Source organism: Piliocolobus tephrosceles, chromosome 11 (assembly GCF_002776525.5).
Source record: "Piliocolobus tephrosceles isolate RC106 chromosome 11, ASM277652v3, whole genome shotgun sequence".
NCBI classification, from domain to species: domain Eukaryota; kingdom Metazoa; phylum Chordata; class Mammalia; order Primates; family Cercopithecidae; genus Piliocolobus; species Piliocolobus tephrosceles.
In genome coordinates, this window is record NC_045444.1 from 89,152,920 (window position 1) to 89,169,078 (window position 16,159).

At 38.3% G+C, this 16,159-nt stretch overlaps 1 protein-coding gene across 1 annotated transcript in view; it reads left to right on the forward strand.

Annotated features, from left to right (window-relative positions):
• FAM117B (family with sequence similarity 117 member B) overlaps positions 1-16,159 on the forward strand; it is a 129,076-nt gene that overhangs the window by 88,695 nt on the left and 24,222 nt on the right. Inside the window, exons 3-4 of the mRNA XM_023219129.3 lie at positions 3,563-3,655; positions 4,855-4,968. Coding sequence (XP_023074897.1) covers positions 3,563-3,655; positions 4,855-4,968 — 207 coding nt within the window. The remainder of the gene's footprint in view (positions 1-3,562; positions 3,656-4,854; positions 4,969-16,159) is intronic.

The window sequence follows — 16,159 nt, forward strand, 5'->3', positions numbered from 1 at the left end:
TCATAAAACTTATTCTATTTCTACCCTCTGTTTTACTTGAAATTATTATGGCCATTTTTTTCATCAAAAATTATTTGCATTCTTTCATCTGTCTTTATGACCATAGAGATAACAAAATAAGTTACGACTTCTTGGCCTAATGGAATGAAAATAATAATGAACATTTACTGAGTGAATGTTTTGTTCTTGGCACTGTACTTAAAAATTAAACCCTTTACACATACTAACTCTTTTAATTACGTTATAATTTTAGTAGGTAGATGACATTATTCCTTTTTTTTTGAGACAGGGTCTTGCTCTGACACCCAGGCTGGAGTGCAGTGGAGCAAGCACAGCTCACTGCGGCCTCAACCTCCCAGGCTCAAGCAATCATCCCACCTCAGCCTTTCAAGTAGCTAGGACAACAGTCGTGAGCCATGATGCCCAGCTAATGTTTTGCATTTTTTTAAGAGACGAGGTCTCCCTATGTTCCCCAGGCTGGTCTTGAATTCCTGGGCTCAAGTGATCCTGAAGCCTTGGCGTCTCAAAGCACTGGGATTAGCCATGCATAAGCATGAACCACTGTGCCTGGCCTTACATTATTCTTATAAATGAGGAATTTAAAAATTCATATGGGAGAAGCATCTTAAGATACTTTTTTTTTTTTTGAGATAGAGCCTTGCACCGTCGCCCGGGCTAGAGTGCAGTGTCTAGATCTCGACTCACTGCAACCTCCACCTCCCGAGTTCAAGCGATTCTCCTGCCTCAGCCTCCCAAGCAGCTGGGATTACGGGTGCCTGCCACTACACCTGGCTAATTTTTTGTATTTTTAGTAGAAACGGGGTTTCACTATGTTGGCCAGGCTGTCTCAAACTCCTCACCTCATGATACACCCACCTCGGCCTCCCAAAGTGCTGGGATTACAGGCATAAGCCACTGTGCCTGGCCCAAAAAATGTTATTTAACTGATCTGAAACTTAAATGTGTTTGTTTAACACCAACATATGTGATTCTGAACCACGCATACTATGCTGCTTATTCACAATAGCAAAGACATGGAATCAACCTAAATGCCAATCAACAGTAGCCTGGATAAGGAAAATGTGGTACATATACACCATGGACTACTATGCAGCCATAAAAGTAAACAAGATCATGTCCATTGCAGGAACATGGATGGAGCTAGAGGCCATTATCCTTAGCAAACTAACACAGGAACAGAAAACCAACTACTGCGTGTTCTCACTTTTAAATGGGAGCTAAATGATGAGAACACATGAACACATAGAGGGGAAGAGCAGATTTTGGGGCCTTCTAGAGGGTGGAGGGTGGGAGGAGGGAGAGGATCAGGGAAAGCAGCTAATGAGTACTAGGCTTAGTACCTGGGTGACAAAATAATCTGTACAACAAACCCCCATGACACGAGTTTACCAGTTTACCTATATAATAAACCAGTACATGTACCCTTGAACCTAAAAGTTAAAAAAAAAAATTAATTTGTTAAGATTTTTAATTTTATAGTATTAAATTTATTATTTTGATTTTGGTTTTTGCTTTTGATACTTTATGCTATATGGTCCTATTTACATGTTGATCTTTGTGACAGGTATTTTAACAATGGACTTAAAGAGCCTGTAGACCCTAATATGAGAAATTATAAGTACAGTAGGGGTCACCTCTGGGATGTGTGACATCAGTTGGTAACCTCAAAGTGAAACTGGAGTTTAGGGTGAAACAGGGCATAGAGTGGTGGGAAGTTGACCAAATTGTAGCCCTTCCTTTTGATTCAGTGTATTTAAGGATCCTTGTCAGAATGGAGTCCTTTTAGCTATAAGGAGAAGATCCAGACCTGGAACATTGACTAATTAGAATTGCAGTTTCTTCATTTTTGAAAACTTTTCCTTCCCCATTTGAAACTAGACCATTTTATAATTAGTAATTGGTACGTTAATAGTGCAAAGAATATTCAAACTGCACAGTATTTTTTGGTATTTTTTATTATTTCATGTAGTGCAAAATTCAAAAGGTACAGCAGGGTATACACTAAGGGTCTTTTTCCCCAGAGACAGCGACTGGTACCAGTTTTCTTTGTTACCGTGTATTTTCTTCCAGATATAATTTACATACACATACATTCTTTTTAACAGTCCCATATAAAGGCAGTTGCTATACACACGGTACTGAGCCTTGAGGTTTTTCACTTAACAGTATATCATGGAGATTATTTCATGTCTGTATATTGTGAATTTCCTTATTCATTTTTTATAGCTGCACAGTACTCTGTTATAAAGGTATACCGTAATTTATTTAGCCAGGCCTAAATAAATCTAACTTATTTACATTGTTTCAGTTTTACTTGTAATAACAGTGCTACACGGATAATAGGCAAGTCATTTTGTACATAAAGATGTGCATTTGGTATCTGTGCAGGATAAATTGTTAAATAAGGGGTTGCTGTGTCAGTTTGTGCATTTATAACTTTGACAGCAGGTGCTGAATATGCCCCCATAAAGGCTGTACACTCCCACTAACAGTATAGGAAAGTTTATATTAGCAAATTGCTCAATCTTGTTGAAGCTTTAACTTTCGTTTCCCTTCTTGTCAGTGAGGTTGAGCATAATTTCATGTGCTAGGAACTCATTTGTATTTTCTTTCCCAGTATACTCTTTAAATTCTAGGTTTGGTATAACTACTTAAGGTTTAACTTTTTTTTTTTTTTCAAGACGGAGCCTCCCTCTGTCATCCAGGCTGGAGTGCAGTAGCACGATCTCGGCTCACTGCAATCTCCACCTCCTGAGTTCAAGCGATTCTCCTGCCTCAGTCTCCTGAGTAGCTGGGATTACAGGTGCACACCACCACGCCTGGCTAATTTTTGTATTTTTAGTAGAGATGAGGTTTCACCATGTTGGTCAGGCTGTTTTCTAACTCCTGACCTCGTGACCTGCCTGCCTTGGCCTCCTGAAGTGCTGGGATTGCAGGCGTAAGCTACTGCGCCCAGCCAGGTTTAACATTTTTGAAGCTATTCTCTGCAGATACTTATGGCAAGACTAGACATAATACAGAAGTTAATATTATGAGCTCTGGAGTCTTAGGTTTATTTCTTGGGTTTGCCACTTCCTAGCTGTAACACCTTAGGCAATTTGCATGTGTTAAGTCAGATAAAGCATATGAAAGCACAGTGTCTAGCACATAAGAGCACAAGAATGTTAGCTATTATTAGTATACCTGATGCATGCTAATAGTAACTAACATTATTAGCTATTATATGTTAGTTGACTGTAGTAACTCTAGTTACTCTACATAGTTAACTTTGTTCCATAAATGCTTTATTTGGAGTATAATTATAATTATTTAAAAATACTAATTTTTTATTAGCAATAAAAATGAAGTGTGCCAAAATATTCATCGTAATTAATACCAGTTAAGTAACTGGTGCTAGGAGAATTTTGAGTAATTTGTGTTAATTATTTTTAATGTCTAATTTTTCTGTAATGGAAATATGTTTTATAATAGAAAAAGTATGGTAAAGATTGTTGTGAAATGATTTTTGTTAAAATATACCTCCCCTGTTTTTTCATTACAGACAGAGAGTGCATGGGCTGAAGAATACTCTGAAAAGAAGAAAGGATCTCATAAGCGCTCAGCATCTTGGGGCAGTACAGATCAACTTAAGGAGGTCAGAAAAATGGTTCTAAGATAGTGGATGTGGAAATATGATCCTTCTGTTGGCTATTTCCTTGATATTATGGGCAGCAAGTCTTTGTAATTTTCCATTGATATATTTTTTCTTTTTGGCTTGTGAAATAACAGGAAAACAATTATTGTATTGATTTAATAAAGATTTGAGTAGGGAGATTTGTATTTTTGTCTTTTTTTTAAGGAGAGTTCGTACTTGTCTGTTAATATCAGATTTAAACATTGTAATAATACAACAAATTCACATTTATTCTTTTTTTTTTTTTGGTGAGATGGAGTCTTGCTCTGTTGCCCAGGCTGGAATGCACTGGTGCAATCTTGGCTCACTGCAGGCTCTGCCTCCCAGGCTCAAGCAATTCTCGTGCCTCAGCCTTCCAAGTAACTGGTACTGCAGGTGGATGCCACCATGGCCGGCTAATTTTTGTATTTTCAGTAGAGACAGGGTTTCATCATATTGTCCAGGCTGGTCTCTGACTCTTGACCTCAAGCAGTCTGCCTCCCTTGGCCTCCCAAAGTGCTGGGATTATAGGCGTGAGCCACTGCACCCGGCCACATTTATTATTTTTCTATATATGGTGGTGTTTCTGAAATGCAGTATTCACTATAACCATGATGATTATGGCTCCGTGCTATGATTACCATTTTCTGTGCTGCTAATTAGTGACATTTTCATTTCACACATAATGTAGAAATGCAAAAATTCGGTCAAAGAATAAATAAGATATTCATTGGAATTACATTCGTTAAAGATGATATCTGTGAATATATTTCATGGCTTGAGTTGATTTTTAAATACTGTGTAATTTTTGGAGCTGTTGAAAGTTAGGTGTTCAATAAAGAAATCTAAAAATAAAAGTTAACTTATGGTAAAGGCAATGAGAATGATTTTTTTTTTTAATTCTTCGTGAAAACTGTAATGTACTTATTCTAAGTGCTGAAAACTTTATTTGTGTAGTGCTTGGGAAGCTTGAAGGCTGAGAACGGTGTTGGAACATATACACATACATCCATGTGTTGTATATATGTATAAAATTATGAACAAAAAAATGAGACTGTGATGTGTTTCACAAATTCAAAGGACTTATTAAGGGTGAGTTTTACTAGTTCTTACTAAGCAAGGATGTGTTTTTATTTCGTGTAGAAAACACTCTGTTGTACTTGCTATTTTTGCTTTCTCAGATTGCAAAATTACGCCAGCAGTTGCAGAGAAGTAAACACAGCAGTCGGCATCATCGAGATAAAGAAAGACAGTCTCCATTTCATGGCAACCATGCAGCTATTAACCAGTGTCAGGTAAGAGTACCAATACCACAAAATCCAGAAAAGGAATTTGTTGTCTTTCTGGTGATTTGATTCACAAAACCTTAAAACACTTACTGTTTGGCCATTTACAGAGAAGGCATGCCAACTCCTTTTATAGTTTGGTAGTGTCTGATGTTTGTTAAATATATAGAATGTTTGCAATGGAAAGTGTGAGTAAAGGTATAGAATTTTTCAAACTGATTTTGCCCCAAAATATTAATACTTGGGTCAAATTTGAGTTCACAGATTTATAGGGATTTTTTTGTTTGTTTTGAGACAGGGTCTTGCTCTATCACCCAGGCTGGAGTGCAGTGGGATGATCACAGCTCACTACAGCCTCGACTTCCTGGGTTTATGCGATCCTCCCACCTCAGCCTGCTGAGTAGATGAGACTACCTGTGTGCACCACCACGCCTGGCTAATATTTTTATTTTTTTTATTTTTATTTTTGTAGAGATGGATTTTGTCTATGTTGCCCAGGCTGGTCTCTAACTCCTGGCTTCGAGTGATTCTCCACCTTAGCCTCTCAGAGTGTTGGAATTACAGGCATGAGCCACTATTCCCAGCCAAATTTATAGTTTGATTATAGTTTCCAGTAACTTGTTTCTGTATTTAAGATATTTTAATTAAAAATATGGTTATACATTAGTATTAGTGTATACTTAAAAACCTGTACAGACTAGATTTATTTCTGGAGAAATAGAAATTTTAAATTGACAAAATAAGAAATGAAAAATTTGTAAAGACTAATAATTTTGTTAGCCCCAAATCCTAGCCACTAGACCACCAGGGAAGCGCCAAGACTAATAACTTTTCAATTTGGAATATTAATTAAAAACCCAGTCTCACTCTCAAGAGGCTGAAGACCCAGATGATTTTACAGATGAATTTGCCAGCCTTCCCCTTCCTCTCATTCATTCATAAATGAATGGTATGTGTTTCTAAAAAATAAGGCGACTTTTTACTCCTAGTCCATATTTTTACTCCAAGTAGAATAGGGATTAGGATGGAATTTTATTGAATTAGTGGCTAGTTTTAGGACTTCAGAAGTTTCTGAAGTGATTATTTTTAAAACTTGCATGAAAACTGTTTTAAAGTGGTTATTCAAATTTTCATTTTTTTCTTCATGCAAGTTGAATTTACTTAATAAAGATTATTGGAATTTACTTGAAATTTATATTTAATTTAAAAACATTTCCTTGCAGAGAAGGTAAGGGCAAGAAAATAGAGAAACTTGAAAAATAATTTATCTAGTTTGAGTTTTGTACACTTGACACATCAAGCGTCTTAACTATTTCTCTTGTTTTATTTAGTGTTAACAGCCAACCACAAGTCATGCACATGTGCATCATGATAGTAATGACAGTAGTACTCATGTTTAATTGAAACTCAGGCTGAATGGGCGCGGTGGATCACCTGAGGTCAGGAGTTCAAGACTAGCCTGGCCAACATGGAGACACCACATCTCTACTAAAAATACAAAAATTAGCCAGGTTGGCAGGTGCCTGTAACCCCAGCTACTTGGGAGGCTGAGGCAAGAGACTGACTTGAACCCAGGAGGCAGAGGTTGCAGTGAACTGAGATTGTGCTACTGCACTCCAGCCTGGGTGACAGAGTGAGACTCCATCTCAAAAAAAAATTTTAAAAAGAAACTCTTAGGCTGTAAACATGAAAATAATTTCTATTAAGTTATTGTTTTGGTGGATTCTCTATCTAGTGGAGAAAAGTGCCACACGATACATGCATACTTTTGAGGCCATTCATCAGCCCATAAAATATTTATTAATCATTTTGGCCTGTGACTGTATTACTCATTAGGGGATGTGGTGATAAAGAAATATTGTCTGCCCTCACCAGTTCTCATATTAAAGAGATAGGAGTAAACAGTTAATTATAACACTGTATAATGAATGTGTTGATAGGGAGAATTCAGAGTGTAACAGAAGATGTGTTTATTTGGAACAGGATGGAGTCATCTAGAAAGACTTCTCAGAGAAAGTGGTATCTAGCTGATTCCTGAAAGATAAGTATGAGGTGGAAAAAGTCATGTCCCCAGGTAGGAGTAGTGGTAAGAGATTAGGCTGGAGAGGTAAATGGCAGCCAAACCTGAAAGTCTCCATGTTCACTTGTTAAGACATTTAGACTTCAACCTAGGGACACCAGGGAGCTATTTTTTTAAATGCAAGATATGGATATGTGACCATTTTATAATGGTCATTATGGGGTCTGATATAGAATGATTTGGGAAGGGACAAGATTAGAAGTAGGGAAATAGTTTAAGAATAGGATTTAGTGATCCAAGTAAGAAGTGATGGCCTCCAGTAGGGTAGAAACTTTCAAACTGCTGAGAACAGACAAACTTGAGTGATATTTAGAAGGTGAGAATTAATAGTTGAATTCCATTAAAAGTGCTTACTACGGTAAGCATTTGGATATATTATTGGCATTTAATCCTCATCTTTAAGGTGGGGTTTGTTAGTCTCTCCATTTTATAGACAAGAACATCAAGGCCCAGAGAGGTCAGGTATATTGTTTAAGGTCACACGAGACAGCCAGAATTCTAACCTAGGCATTCTAACCTCAGAGTCTGAGGTTTTTAAACTCTGTGCTAGCTGATGGTTGACGAGATTTGAGAAAAATAGAGATGAAAGTTAAGGATGATACCAATTTTAACTTTTAAAATATGATTTAAGGCCAGCCGTGGTGGCTCACGTCTGTAATCTCAGCATTTTGGGAGGCTGAGGCGGGTGGATTGCTTGAGCCCAGGAATTTGAGACCAGCCTGGGCAACATAGCAAAACCCCCTCTCTACTGAAAACACAAAAATAAGCCAGGCATGGTGCTGCGTGCCTGTAACCCAAGCTATCAGGAGGCTGAGGCATGAGAATAGCTTGAACCTGGGAGGTGGAGGTTGTAGTGAGCTGAGATCGCACCACTGCACTCCAGCCGGGGGTGGTAGAGTGAGACTCGTTCTCTAAATAAATAAATAAACAAACAAACAATGAAAAAATAAAAAATGAAATAGGATTTTAAAAGTTTATCTACCTACCTCAACACCATATATAAAAGTAACTCAAAATGCATCAAGGACCCTAAGTGTAAGAGCTAAACCTAAAAGCTCTTGGAAGAATATATAGTCATAACGTTTGTGACATTGCATTGGGCAATGGCTTCTTAGAAATGACACCAAAAGCACAAGCAAGAAAAGAAGTAGAAGATAAATTGTACTTAATCAAAATTAAAAATTTGTGATTCTAAGGACATCATCAAGAATGTGAAAAGATAACCCACAAATCATATATCTGATAAGGCATTTGTATCTAAACTATGTAAAGAACTCTTGCAACTCAATAATTTAACAAAAACATTTAAAAATGGGCACAGGATCTGAACAGAGAGTTCTCCAAGGAAGATGTACAAATAGCCAATAAGCACGTGAAAAAGATGCTCAGTAGAATTTGTCAATAGGGAAATGCAATTCAAAACTCCAGTGAAATACCACTTCATATGCATTAGAATGCTGTAATTTAAAAGACAGGTGTTAGGGAAGGATGTGGAGAAACTAGAACTTCCATATATACATATAAACTTTTATTTATTTTTAATTAATTAATTTGTTTTTAGATGGAGTCTCGCACTGACACCTGTCACTTGTACTGGAGTGCAATGGCATGATCTCAGCTCACTGTAACCTCTGCCCCCTGGGGTCAAGCGATTCTCCTGCCTTAGCCTCCTGAGTAGCTGGGATTACAGGCACCCACCACCACGGTGCCTGGCTAATTTTTTGAATTTTTAATAAAGATGGGGTTTTACTGTGTTGGCCAGGCTGGTCTCGTACTCCTGACCTCGCGATCCTACCCCCTCAGTCTCCCAAAGTGCTCGGATTACAGGCGTGAGCCATTGCACTGGCCTATTTTTTTTTTTTTTTTTTTGAGACATAGTTTCACTCTTTTTGCCCAGGCTGGAGTGCAATGGCACGATCTTGGCTCATTGCAACCTCTGGCTACCAGGTTCAAGTGATTCTCCTGCCTCAGCCTCCTGAGTAGCTGGGATTACAGGCGTATGCTACCACTCCTGGCTAATTTTGTATTTTTAGCAGAGACGGGGTTTTTACCATGTTGGCTGGGTTGGCCTCGAACTCCTGACCTCAGGTGATCCTCCTGCCTCTGCCTCCCAAAGTACTGGGATTACAGGCATGAGCCACCGCGCCTGGCCTAGTTTTTATTTTATTTTATTTTTTTGTATATATAGTAGAGATGGGGTTTCACCTTGTTGGCCAGGCTGGTCTCAAACTCCTAGCCTCAGGTGAGCCACCTGCCTCAGCTTCCCAAGTGCTGAGATTACAGGCCTGAGCCACCGCACCTGGCTGTAACTTTGATACATTAATGATAGGAATGTAAAATGGTACAGTTGCTTTGGAGAATAGTGTGGCAGTTCCTCCAAAGACTAAACGTGGAATTGCCAAATGGCCCAGCACTTCCTCTCCTAGGTATATACCCAAGAGAATTGAAAACATATGTCCACATAAAAACTTGTACATGTATGTTAATGGGAGCATTATTCATAATTGCCAAAATGTAGGAAAAACTCAGTCTATCAGCTGATAAAAGGGTAAATAAAATGTGGTATATCCATATGGTGGAATTTTATTTGATCATAAAAAAGAATGGAGTACCGATACATGTGACAACATGGGTGAACCTTGAAAACATTACACTGGCCAGGCACGGTGGCTCGTGCCCGTAATCCCAGCACTTTAGGAAGCCAAGTTGGGCAGATCACTTGAGGTCAGGAGTTCGAAACCACCCTGGCCAACATGGTGAAACCCTATCTCTACTAAAAATACCAAAAAATTAGCTGGGTGTGGTGGCATGTGCCTATAGTCCTAGCTACTCGGGAGACTGTCCCAGGAGAATCACCTGAACCTGGGTGGCAGAGGTTATAGTGAGCTGAGATCACACCACTGCACTGTAGCCTGGGTGACAGAGCGAGACTCCATCTCAATAAATTAAAAAAAAAAAAAAAAAAGAAAACATGCTAGTAAAAAACAAAAATAAAAAGACACAAAAGGGCACATAACATATGATTCCATTCTTAGGAAATACCCAAAACAGGCAAACCCATAGAGATAGAGAATAGACTGGTGGTTGTGTAGGACTGGGAAGGTTGGGGAGAAATGATGAACGACTGCTAATGAGAGGCCGCTTTTGGTATGATTTGAAAATAGATTGCAGTGATGGTCACACAACTCTGTTCAATACCATTAAAAAAACAAAGTTAGCTGGGTGTGGTGGTACCCATTGTAGTCCCAGCTACTAGGGAGACTGAGGTGGGGATATTACTTGAGCCCAGGAGTTCAAGATCAGCCTAGGCAACATAATGAGACCCCATCTCTTAAAAACAGCAATGATAAAAACCCCATAGTTGTACAACTTAAGTAGGTGAATTGTATGGTATTATACATTGTATTTTAGTAAAGCTGTTAAAGAAATGTCAGCAACATGAAAAACATAAATATATAAAATACAAATATAATTGTCTGGAAATAAATTATTACTTATTAAATTAAATAAGTAAATTAAATTGGATGCTTAAAAAGAACCAAAAAAGTAAACAGGGAGGTTATTTAACAGTGTGCTCGCAGGTCAGACTGTTGACTTGAAGTCTGAGTCCCGCTGCTTGCTCGAGGTGTGAAGTTGCTCATTTTCTCTGCATGGTAATGTTATCCGTTTGTTGTGTTGTCCAGAGGCTTAAATGGGATAAAATGTTATAAAACTCTTTATGCGATCTAAGCACAGTAATTTCTGAATGTCTTAGGCCATTTGAGGTAGCACCTAAATGTAAAAGACGTCAACAGACTTGGTTTCCTTGCCAATTTCTTGTTAAACTTTTTAAAGCTTTTATTATTACAAAAGTACTCACGAGCTCATTATAGAAATTTTAGAAACTAAGAAAAGTCGAATAGAAAAATTATCTCTAAAGAATTTTTTTAATGAAATAGGAAAAATTCCAAAGACTCACCTTCTAAAAGAGAGCTGTATTCCCATATCTCTCTCCCCTTTTCCTGACATTTTTTTCTTTTAAGTGTTTTTTCTTCCCATTCCTCATTGAGAGCATATCGTATATTAGATTACACTGCCTTTTTGTATTTAACATGGAACATCGTTTGTGAGTATTACAAATGCTTCATTTTTGCTGTCTTAGGTTCTGTAGAACATTTTCCTAGTTATGGTTATTTAGTTGGGTCCATTTTGTGTGTATGTGCACTTAAAGCTTTTTCAATATTTCTTTTCTCAGGATAAGTTTTTATATTATTCGATTAGGAAACTTGAGTATTTGGGGGATTCTTTGTTTTTCTGAGACTTTTTACAAGTTACTACAGTATTTTGTTTGGATTTCACGATATGCAGAAGATGATTTTTACTGGGAAATTAATCTCTTTTTTTATTTTTTATTTTTTTGAGATGGAGTCTTGCTCTGTCGCCCAGGCTGGAGTGCAGTGGCGCAATCTCAGCTCAGCTCACTGCAAGCTCCTCCTCCTGGGTTTACGCCATTCTCCTGCCTCAGCCTCCCGAGTAGCTGGGACTACAGGCACCCACCACCTCGCCCGGCTAGCTTTTTGTATGTTTTAGTAGGGACAGGGTTTCACCGTGTTAGCCAGGATGGTCTCGATCTTCTGACCTCGTGATCCGCCCATCTCGGCCTCCCAAAGTGCTGGGATTACAGGCTTGAGCCACAGCGCCCGGCCTATTAATCTCTTAACAATGGAGGGACAATATTGCTCTTAGGATAGTGGTATAGTGTACAGCTACTAGTTAACAAAAGATCATTTTTCTTGGGCTTACAGTTAGAAAAGAATTCTTACATACTTTTCTGCATGTTTTTTTCCCCTGGAAATTCAGGGGAGATTATTCATGAGGAAAAATGAATACTGCCAGGTTTCTTAAAGGATAGCGTCTTTCACATTTCAAAGGTTTCCCCAAATGACAAAACCCTCAGATGCCTAAATGAAGTTGTCTCATTAGAAAATATAGCCAACACGTTTCAGAATTATTTGATCGAGTGTTAAGAGTCTGATGTTAGTAACAACAGTGGGAGATGTCAGCATCTTCACAGTCACATAAACTAATTTTGAGGTGAGAATTTTAAAAGTGTGTGGGTGTTTTCTGGCTGTTGCTATAGCGTCAAGCAAGAAAGCCGTCCCATAGGATCTTCTTATTTCTTCGTCTGGGCTGAAGACACGTACTAGCCTAGGAGGGTTTGAGAGCCAAGAGACAGTGAGGTAGAAAAAGAGAGAAACTTAACTTTTCTCTGAGGAATGGAAGGTGCATTGTGATTTGAAAATGAAAATTACTGCCCTACGCTAAAATCTTGGGATGTCAGTCCAAAACAGAGCAGGAGTTTATTTTAATTTTTAAAATTCTTTTGCCATTTCAAAATTGAGAGAATAGGTACTTCTGCTGTGACCTTTATTACAAAATATAACTGCAGCTTGGAAGAGATGTGAAGGTAGATACCAAATGAGAGGACAGTGATTGCTGGAGGACAGAAATGGAGTAACAGTGACAGACATTAACAGACATTAAGAACACTGACAGACATTAAGAATCAGACATTAAGAATTAAGACCACATGGTGGTCTTGAATCAAAAGCCCTTAAGATAGGAAAGCTTTTTTTCAGGTGCTTACTAATTTTTTTTTACCATTCTAAACAACAGTTTTCGGCTGGGCGCAGTGCAGTGACTTATGCCTATAATCCCAGCACTTTGGGAGGTCAAGGCAGATGGATCACTTGAGCCCAGGAGTTTGAGACCAGCCTGGACAACATGGTGAAACCCTGTCTCATCAAAATATACAAAAAATTAGCCGGGTGTGGTCGCATGCACCTGTAGTCCCAGCTACACTGGAGGCTGAGGTGGGAGAATCACTTGAGCCAGGGAAGTCAAGGCTGCAGTGAGCCATGATTGCCCCTACTGCACTCCAGCCTGGACAACCGGGGGAGACCCTGCTTCAGTCCATGAATCAACAATCAGCCAGTCATCAGTTTTCGCCTTCCTTTGGTTGTATTAGGGTTTCTGGCTCATTTTTCTCTCATGAAACTCTGTTGAATTGCTGTATAGACCTTTCTCCATCCTACTTGCCTATCAAAGCACATTTTCATTAAAAAAAAAAAAAAAAAAATTAACGCTGTATCTCTCTCCCCTACTCAGCTACTGCTTATCACCAGTGTACCACAGATGAGCCAGTGCTAGGCTGCTGATGGGGCTTGTAGGAAGTGAGGAGAGTTGTTGGCTTTTAGCATTAAAATGAAAGGAGTCAAAAACAGGAACTCTAAAAGACAGGAAGCTGACTGGGCTAGTTAATCAGTTGACTTCATCTATAACAGATACACCTAAATTTTAAGATATACCTGAATAATATGTGGACTGAATTAAAAAAACAATTCTTCCCACATTTTATTATTTACTTCAGCATATAACTGTCTCTAGGAAAGGACCTGGAGACAGTATTAGGCAGGTAAAGATATGACCCTGTCAGCTTTTTCCTCTATTTTTTCAATTATCGTATAATAAAATGGACATGTTTGATTGTACAATTTCATGAATTTTAACATGTATGTAGATTATGCCACTACCAGCATAGTCAAGAAAAAACATTCCCTCGTTCTCTTCCTTTGTACATCTTTGCCCCATCCCTAATCTCTTGTAAGCTCTGCTGTATTCTCCATCACTCTAGCCCTCTTTTTGAGAATGTCATATAAATTGAATCATACAGTATGCAATTATTTGAGACTATCTTCTTTCACTCAATGATAGTGCCCTTGCATTTCCTCTAAGTAGTTGTGTATATCAATAGTTTAATTTTTATTTTATTTTATTTTTTTTGAGACGGAGTCTTGCTCTGTAGTCTAGACTGGAATGCAGTGGTGTGGTCTTGGCTCACAGCAGCCTCTGTCTCCTGGGTTCTAGCAATTTTCCCTTCTCAGCCTCTTGAGTAGCTGGTACTACAGGCACACACCACGATGCCCAGCTAATTTTTGTATTTTTCATAGAGACGGGGATTCACTATGTTGGCCAGGCTGGTCTTGAACTCCTGACCTCAAGTGATCTGCCCATCTCGACCTCCCAAAGTGCAGGGATTATAGGCATGAACCAACATGCCCAGCCAGTTTATTCCTTTTAGTTGCTAAATAGCATTCCATTACATGGATTTCCCACAGTGTAGCTATTGATACTAAATTCTTGGTGAAGGACATCTCATCTTGATTTTAATTTTCATTACCCTAATGAACATCTTTTCATATGGTTATTTACCATCTGTGTATTCTGTTTGGTGAAGTGTCTATTCATGCCCATTTTAAAATTTGGTTGGTGGTTGTTACTGAGTTTTGAGAACTTACTAGACATTCTGGATAAAAGTCCTTTGTTGGGTAAGTTACAAATACTTTTTCCCAGTCTCAGCTTGTCTTTTGTTCTCCTACTGTCTTTCACAGAGCAAACATAAAAAATTTTTTTGGCAGTATATTATAATTATTTTCTTTTATGGGGATTACTTTTGGTGTCATACCTAAGGTAGTCTTTAAAGAAACAACTTTCAGAATTGAATCAGAACAACCTACTTATAATTATCACAGTAGATCACAAGACTTCATTTTTCTCTCAAGTTTGTGGAAGTGAGGACATCTTTAAGGGAAATGGAGAATTTATATGTTAAAAAAAGACATCAGTTCAGACCATCTTAAATAAATACATTTCTGAATTATCTAAGATTAGTGAAGTACTCATTTTAGAAACTTTCTGATTATCAAAGGATAGGAAACTACTTTTAGGAGAATTGAAAATTTCAAAAGATAAAAATTAAGAATCACATACTCTCACTGTATAGGGATAACTTTTCAATATTTGGGGGCATTTTAAACTTGGTAGGATGTAAGTTTAGTCCTGATTCTGTGACCCTAGTTTATTAGCTTCTCAGAGTCTCACTTTTTCAGTGTAAAATGGGGGTAGTAACTACCTATTTTTATAGAGAGAGCTTTTGTAAAAGTAAATAAAATAATGTATATAAAGTGCTTAGAACAATGCCTAGCACATATTAAGTGCTTAATAAGTGCTACTTATTTTATAAAACAAAATGGAGCTTCAATCTTTTTATAAAACCTTATGTTAGCCAGGTGTGGTGGCTCACACCTGTAATTCCAGCACTTTGGGAGGCTGAGGTGGGTGGATCACTTGAGGTCAGGAGTTTGAGACAAGCCTGGCCAATATGGTAAAACCCTGTCTGTATTAAAAATACAAAAATTATCCGGGCATGTTGGCACATACCTGTAATCCCAGCTACTCAGGAAGCTGAGGCAGGAGAATTGCTTGAACCCAGGAGGTAGAGGTTGCAGTGAGCCGAGATCATGCCACTGCACTCTAGCCTGGCTGACAGAGTGAGACTGACTAGACATTTCTCAAAAGAAGACACAGATTAAATGTCTGACTAGACATTTCTCGAAAGAAGACATAGATTAAATGGCCAACAGATATATAAAAAAAAGTTCATCTTCACTAGTCATCGGGGAAATGCAAATCAAATCCATAATGAGATATCACCTCACCCCTGTTAGAATGGCTATTATCAAAAAGACAAAAAATAACATATCAAAGGGATACCCTGCACTCACATGTTTATCGTAGCCACTCTCAGTAGCCAGTGTATGGAATCAACCTAAGTGCCCATCAGCAGTTGAATGAATAAAGAAAAATGTGTGTTTGTGTATACATGTGTATACATAACTGATCAGTGTTTCATTGTGTGTACACACACACACACACACACACACACACAGTGTAGTACTGGAGATCCGAGATGGGCAACCTGAGTACCCACCAACAGTTGAATGAATAAAGAAAAATGTGTGTGTGTGTATACATGTGTATAAAGACTGATTAGTATCCCATTGTGTGTGTGTACAATGGGATACTAATCAGTCTTAAAATAAATAAAATTCTGTGATTTGCAGCAACATGAATTAGAACTGAAGGTCACGTTAAGTGGAATAAGCCAGGCATAGAAAGATAAGTATCACACTTTCACACTCACAGGTAGAAGCTAAAAAAAATGATCTCATGGAGGTAGAGGGTAGAAGGATGGATACTAGAGGCTGGGAAGGGCGGGGGTCACGCGGGGTGGGAGGTCAT